Here is an 8,222-nt window from a genome sequence, read left to right on the forward strand (position 1 = left end):
CAGTATACTGTGTACATGACGGTATTAAAAGTACACAGTATACTGTGAACATGACCTTATTAAAAGTACACAGTATAGTGCGTACATGACTGTATTAAAAGTACACAGTATACTAACCCCGCCTCCACCTAGGAATGTCAGACCACATCTCAATCTTCCTGGCTTCTGCTTACATGTCCCCGATGAGACGCTCCAGACCAGTATAAAAGAAAATTAAATGTTAGATCCAGGACAGTGGCCCCATACTGAGAGATTGTTTTGATCGAACAGACTGGCAGGTTTTCAGAGAAGCTGCTAAAAATGGAGGATCACTTGATCTGGACCAATACACACTCTCAGTTCTGGGTTACATTAGTACATGTACTGACACCATCTCGACCATCAGATATGTTAATAGCTACTCAAACAAAAAACCTTGTCTGAATGCAGAGGTGCGCACCCTGCTGGAAGCCAGGAACACTGCCTTCAGGTCTCTGAGTAGAAGGAAAGAGATGGCTGCTGGTATTAAGAAGGCCAAGGCCACATATGCACAGAGGATCGAGGGTCAATTCATCTCACAAGACCCTCGGAGCATGTGGAGGGGCATTAAGTGCATAACAGATTATAAACAAAGGAGCGAACAATGCCCCAAAGACCCATCTCTGCCTGATGCCTTCAACAAGTTCTATGCACGCTTTGAAGACCCAAACAGACCACCCAGCACCAGACTCACCTCACCACCAGATGAAGAGCATCTCAGCGTGATCTCAGCCCAAGTAAGGAGTACCTTCAGGAGGATTAATCCGCACAAGGCAAACGGCCCAGACAACATCCCCTGAAAAGTGTTGAAAGAATGTGCCGATCAGCTCTGCGAGGTGCTGGCAGACATCTTTAACACCTTACTTACCCTGGAGACAGTTCCCACCTGCCTGAAGACTGCCACCATCATCCCAGTCCCAAAAAGCTCTACAGTGACTGGTCTGAATGACTATTGGCCAGTGGCCCTCACTCCGATAGTCGCTAAATGCTTCGAAAAACTGGTCATGACTCACATCAAAACAACCATCAACATCAACGAGGACCCTCATCAGTATGCATACCGTGAGAACCGATCAACAGAGGATGCCATCTCCTCTGTGGTCCACACTGCTCTCAACCACTTGGAGCAGAAAAACTCTTATGTCCGTATGCTCTTTGTGGACTTCACATCCGCCTTCAACACCATGATCCCCCAAACCCTGATGGACAAACTATTCACACTAGGACTAAGCCCCTCAATTTGCAACTGGGTACTAGACTTCTTAACAAACAGACCTCAGTTAGTGAGGATCCACAACTTCTTCTCCACCATAACCCTCAGCACTGGCTCTCCTCAGGGATGTGTGATGAGCCCCCTCCTTTTTACTCTGCTCATGTATGATTGTGCAGCTACCCATCCAGGCTGTCACTTTGTAAAGTTTGCAGATGATACAGCGGTGGTGGGATGCATCACAAACAATGATGAGTCCAGCTACAGGCAGGAGGTGGAACACCTGGAGAGCAGGTGCAAAGAGAACAACCTTCACATCAATGTGAAGAAGACAAAGGAGATGATTGTGGACTTCAGAAGGAACAAACACACCTACACCCCCCTGAACATAAGAGGATCTGCGGTGGAAGTGGTCTCCAGCTACAAGTACTTGGGTGTACACATGAATGACAACCTCAGCTGGAGCAACAACACCACCAGCTTGATCAAGAAAGTTCATCAGACTCTATTTCCTCAGGCGGCTGAGACGAGCTGGTCTGGGAAATTCCTTCTACATGTGTGCAGTGGAGAGCATCCTATGCTCCAGCATCAACATGTGGCATGGAGGCTGCACAGCTGCAGAAAGAAAAGCTTTGCAGAGAGTGGTGAAGGCTGCACAGAAGACAGTTGGAGTCAGCCTCTCCACCATCACAGACATCTACACCTCCAGATGTAGGAAGAGGGCCACCTGCATCATGAAGGACCTCACTCACCAAGCACACACACTTTTTGCCTCGCTCCCCTCAGGAAGGAGGTTGAGGAGCATTAAGTGCAGAACCACTAGACTGAGGAACAGCTTCTACCCTGAGGCTGTTAGACTCATGAATCAACAAACCAGAATAATCACTGTGAAAAAATGACATGTTGCTGCTATCTGTTTCATGTTGATGTGTTCCTACATGCTCATCCGCTCACACAGACTCATGTTCATGTTTGTGCTGATGTTCGACGTAATGTTTTTATGCTATTAGTGCTTAGTGTATTTTTAGTTGATGTTTTTCTTATTTCAGATCTTAGATGTTATCATTGTTTTTCTTATACATTTTATTGTTGGATGTAACTGGGACACTGTGTACATCATTTCGCTCCACCACATGTACCACATGTGGTGCGAATGACAATAAAGAATCTCTGACTCTGACATGACAGTATTAAAAGTACATAGTATAGTGTACATGACCGTATTAAAAGTATACAATATACTTTGTACATGATGGTAGTTAAAGTACACAGTATAGTGTTCTCTAACGAAGCGCCATCAAGACAAACATTCTGACTGAGAGAAGGTTTGAACAACTTTTGTCTAGTTTACTTTTAGAGGGGTTGTCAGATATATTTTCATAAATTATAGAACATGAAGTCCTTTGCAGAATATAAATTAACTTAAATTTTGGGGCAGCTGTGGCTGAGTGGTTAGAGCAGCCGTCCTCCAGTGGGAGAGTCGGGGGTTCAATTCCACCAGCAGTCACATGCTGAAGTGTCTGGGCAAGACACTGAACCCCTCACTGCCTCCGATGTGTGTCCCATTGGTGTATGAATGTGATCTAAAGCAGTGGTCCCCAACCTTTATTGAGCAATGGACTGGTTTGATGTGAGACATTATTTGGGGGAGCGTGGTCTGGGGTCCTCCCCCACATAATTTTGAATAAAGTAGATGCCATTTCCTGTATTCTGGTGTATTTTATGAATGTTTATTACAGTGGATTAACACAAAACAAAAAATGTAAATCAGTGCTTAATCTGAGCCGGATTCTGCCGGAACATAATCCTGAAACTCTCTTATTTTGACAGGCTGTGTTCTGGCAACTGTTTGCTTGGATCTGCAACTCAAATCTCTGCCCCTAAAAGTCCAAAGTCATCAGGTATTTTTATTTTGATTATTTATTAAAAATACAACAAGAGGAGACGTTGCCCTTAGCCCGGCGGACTCAGTCTGTGGAGTGGATGTTCCAGCCGAAGCATGCACGGCTCACCAGCTTGCTCACACGATCCTGCCCAGCAGAGACGCAGATGGCATGTCATATGGGGATGAAGTGTTTTTATCCCACTCCTTTTGCGGTGCGCCCTGCGGACAGTGCACATTACGCACAGGAGCATTTCCAGACAGCTCTGCATGTGCACAACTGCTGATGTGTCTGAACTCCTGCATTTCAGACATAATAAATAAAAAAGCTTATAGTAAAAAAAAAAAATGAGAGAAATGTTTAATGTATTATTCACATTAATCACGTATCATGCTAAAAAGTAGTTTCCTTAAATGATTGGGGTGGCCCTTGGGTTGGCCAAAGATTATCCAAGGCCACCACTGGCCACCCTCTAGCTGAGCCATTGCACTTGGTGGTGAATAAAGTTACTCTCGCCACTTGCCTGGATCCATCACTCTGCACTGCCATGGACAAGCCAAAATAAAAACCTCTCTCTGTTCTTCTCCACAGTGGAACTCCTACCCACTTGAATATTTTGCACCAAAAACATTAAGGTTTACTAACTCTCTGTTCAATTCCAGTTCAGAAAAACACTCATCTTGAAAACATTCACCATCAAATCCCTCAGCGACAAGGGACATCAACATTCATTCATTCATTCAACCTATGTTTAGACAGATAGGTCACACTGAGCCTCAAAGACTCATTTACAAGTGAGATCTGTTTAGACAGACAATAAAAGTAGTGAAACTGGACACATGTAGGAATTGGAGGTGAAAAAATTCCTATCAGACTTTTTTTTCCTGCCTGAGAAGAAAAAACTGACATTAAAAAACACCTTGCACAAACAAGCACATAGTGATGTAGGCATTCTGCAGGGGGGGGGGGGGGACGAGAGCGGTGAGCAATGTCCATGGATGCTCTCGAGGGCACTGTAAGAGTTCTGATAAAGATGTAATTATCAGCCAGTTCCCTCCGGTGAGATCTGTAAACATTCTCGAGGGATGTCGAGGAATGGCCAAGAAGAACGTCTATGAGAATCCAAGAGTCCTGAAATGATGACACAATGTTTATTCAACTGGTTTCTTCTGGTTATCAGTTGGAAATTCCTCAGGGAGTGGGTGGTGAGCGTCAGATCACATTTTCTCCAGGCAAATTCAGATAAGATGGCCTTCAAAGCCAGCCAAGGGAGCCAAATTCAGATAAACACACAGTTGTTTTGGGGACAGGCAGAACTTAATGACATCTACCTTGAGTCTGTGTTGGTCCAAACGGTTCCAAAATGTCCAAATTACATGGCCACACCAATGGAACGTGACTGAGTAAAATCCCCGAGATCTGATCCATTCTGCCCAAAGCATTTGAGTCTGGGTACTCGAGGCACGAACCAAGCCATCATAAAGGCAAGCAGCGTGATCGGGTCCAAATTTGCTGCCGACGACTTCCTTCCATCTGGAAGCAGGTTTCTGCAGCCCAGATGTAGAACAAACAGATTGAAAAACTATTTCATCCCTGTAGCAATCTGGCTTCTCAATGAACACTAATTTCAATAATGTTACTTTAATGTCTTAATGTCTTGTGTATATATATATGTATGCGTATGTATATATGTGTATGTGTGTGTATGTGCATGTGTGTGTATATGTACACATCTACTGACTGTGACACTAATTGCCCCTTGGGGATAATAAAGATACTTTAACTTGAACTTGATTGTAGATAAAACCAGCAGCCAGCCGAATCCAAAAAGCGGGAACCAGTTATTGTAAATCCAATTAAATATGTGTTTTAAAATCCACAAATGGCAGCAGAAACAGACACATCATCAAGTCTTCGAAGTCGATGAGATATCCAGCTGCGTGCATGCCAACAGGACAAATCGGCTCGCCTAAAGCCTGTCTTCTCTTCGAAGAAATGTTATCAATTGTGTTGAGAGACCAACTGATCAAAACAAGTCCATAATTATGGTTCAGAAGATATGAAAGACAGGCTCAGAAGCAGTTTCACAGACAGACAGAGCAGCAAAGCAGAGAGGGAGGGAAGGGGAGAAGTGTCCGACCTCAGCAAGAGCAAGTGGTGAAGTGACATCAACATACTGCTTGTTACCTGTAGTAATGAACTCTGTTCATGTTGGCTGACACAGCTAATCAACTTAAGACGACAAAAAGCTTGAACTCAACCAGTTTTATAGGTAATGAGCTAAAAATTGAAGCTGTAACTGAAAGTGCTTCACAAGATGTTTTGAAGAGTGAGCCATCTTACAGTAATTTACAAGCTTTACCCAAATGACTGACACTCCCCCTCTCAACACATGAGCTGAGTCTAAAGAGAGCCGGAGCAACACGCACACCTTTGTGGAATGCAAGGCCTTTCATTTTAAAGAAGCTAACCTTGAGAAGTTAGGATTAGGAGTTTAACTCCTGCACAGACCTCCCCCCCCATCCCCCCGACCTCTTCCCAGGAGGATTGGGGTGAAAACTTGAGTGATGCCCCCCCACCCACCCACCCCGTCACAGAGCAGCCCTCTCACTTTTTTGACACCAGCCTTCCAGTGAAGCTCCCAGTGGGAACTCCCTGCCATTCAGAGAGCTGGTTCTTCCACAGAAGTGCAGGAAGGCTGCAGGTTTGGTGAGGGGAAGTGCTCCAGTAAAACAGGCGTTATGGGTTAAAATGGTCCGTGTTCTCCACTGTGGCTGCAACACATGAGGCAGGTGGTAATGTTTTCTCACTGTTAAAGTTCATATACTTGTTTAAATGATAAAATAAATGATTCTGAACTCTGATAAACTACCGGTACCATCCAGTTACTGGGGTGTGGCTCTTTTCAGTCACAGTCATAATTATCCATTAATAAATTAAACTCTTGTTTGATAAGAGGTCAGTGATTGGCAGCTGTGCACTGTACAAAGTGAAAAGTGAAGTCATACAGAGAGTGACAGCGTGTTGAAAACATGAGAATAGTTCTAGCCCAGATGTGTCAGCAGCCTTCCGCCTCTGACGTTACATCTGATAACACCAAGCAGCAACACAAGGTGTCAACTGAACTCAAGACCAAAAACTTTTACACACAAGCTGGCTTCATTATCTCCATGAAACACAATCCAACCTGCACCCCCCCCCCCCCCCCCACACACACACACACACAGAGAAGTCTCTCTGATGATGGAGCTACGTGTCACTTACTTTAGGAAACTGCTTGACGGGTATTAAAACTTTCTGGCCCAGTTTCATGTTCTTGTTGATAACGACGTCGATGAATTTCTCCTCGTCTTTGTCATCGTCTCTCTGGATTTTTTCGATTTCTAGAAAAAGAGGAGAAGAAGTCAGAGGTGGTTTCAGGCAGCACCTTTGGTGGCTTCGACAGGTACAGTTGGATTTTTAACAGTCAAGTGGATTTAATGCAGTGGGGACACCTCTGGGTCTTCACCACCTTCAGAAAAGGCCAAAGAATTCAGCAAATGTTACATTTAAATTTTAAATTCAATATTTATTTGATCAAAAAACAATCAGTTGCATTCATCGTGCACGCAGCGTCTGCATGAGAGTTAGTCCAAACTGATGAACACACTAACGTCTCTTTGGAGCCTGGATTTTATTAGTTTTGCTCCTACATGATGAAAAAGGGTGAGCAGAACAAAAACACTCTTCTCTCTGCTGTTTATTATAACTGTTGTTATTTATTATAACTGTTGTTATTTATTATAACTGTTGTTATTTATTATAACTGTTGTTATTTATTATAACTGTTGTTATATATTATAACTGTTGTTATTTATTAAAAATGTTGTTAGAGCAGAAAAACTTTGGATTGCAGCTGCCTGGAGTGTGCATGTGCCATTTCACACTCGCAAAGAATTTCACACTTCCATGGGGGGTTCTCCCAAAAATATAGGCTATTTAATAGGGACTTTTTGTTATTTATTTATTTATTATATAATAATATAATAGAGACCTGGATTCAGAAACCTTCAGTTTCAGAGAGAATGAGGCTGTTGTCTGTAAATGAACAAACATTTCATGTCATGTAAATGAGGCCTCAGACTGGCTGCCCTGTCTGTCAATCAAGAAACTATTTTCATAGATCGACGATCGGCTGACGGCTATTTTTTATGCCATGCCATCTACCCTGAATACTTTGAGATCGATCGGCAGATCACAACTGACGTATTGGGCACGGCTGGTGTAGAAGCACAGAGGGAGGTTCTTTTATTTATTTATTTGTATTTTTTGCTTGTCCAAGGCAACGGTGAGTGGAGGAAGCAATTTTATTCACTACCAGGTGTAGTGGTGGAGGCAGAGTGTGGTCAATGGTGGCACTGGCCCCATAGATTAATCTTCAGCCACCCCAGTCATTAGAAAAAACTAAACTTTTAAGCAATAAAGTAACTAGAAGCAGAGTTTCCTCAAATCATTGGGGTGATCAGTTTACACATATACATATTTGGTGGCAGCCATCTTGGATTTTAATGTGACAATTCAGTTTTGGAAAGGAACCTTTCTTGCACCAAAATGTAGCAACACATGGAAGTTGGTACCTCACTTATTTTTCCAAGTTATCGTGCTCAGAAGATGGATGGAAGGACAGATGAACGCTAATTCCCCTGTTTGCTCTGTGTTGGGGATATTGTGATATATTTAGAGATTTTAATCATTTTGTTATAGAATTTAGACACTAATTTTATCATATAGTTGAATCTTCAGCTGCAACTTTAAGAATATGTCCTTTTTCCACTACTAAAACCCGTTTTGACCAAGAAAACAAAAAGATGTTTCTCTGAATGAATGAAAATAAATGATCTTGGTAAACGTTGACACCGGAACAAAACAGCATGCCATGCTTTATTTAAAAACTAGTTGTAGTCAAAGTAATCCATAAATTATGATACTTTACTCAAAACTGAGTTGTGGGAGCTCGTATCAGTGTGACCTAAAGATCACAAACAAACCAAACAAAGATGTAACCCTTTACTGATCATAACAGAATAGTTAGTAGTTAATTGTTGCATTAGGTGATGAATTTTATATATATA

General features: G+C 42.6%; 1 protein-coding gene across 1 annotated transcript in view; it reads right to left on the minus strand.

The window, feature by feature from the left end:
* Nucleotides 1-8,222, minus strand: part of khdrbs3 (KH domain containing, RNA binding, signal transduction associated 3) — a 376,174-nt gene that overhangs the window by 205,766 nt on the left and 162,186 nt on the right. The window contains exon 2 of the mRNA XM_037693716.1: nt 6,376-6,494. Within this exon, the coding sequence (XP_037549644.1) occupies nt 6,376-6,494 (119 nt within the window). The remainder of the gene's footprint in view (nt 1-6,375; nt 6,495-8,222) is intronic.

The sequence above is a fragment of the Nematolebias whitei genome, chromosome 19 (genome assembly GCF_014905685.2).
Source record: "Nematolebias whitei isolate Nwh7 chromosome 19, NemWhi1, whole genome shotgun sequence".
NCBI classification, from domain to species: Eukaryota; Metazoa; Chordata; class Actinopteri; order Cyprinodontiformes; family Rivulidae; genus Nematolebias; species Nematolebias whitei.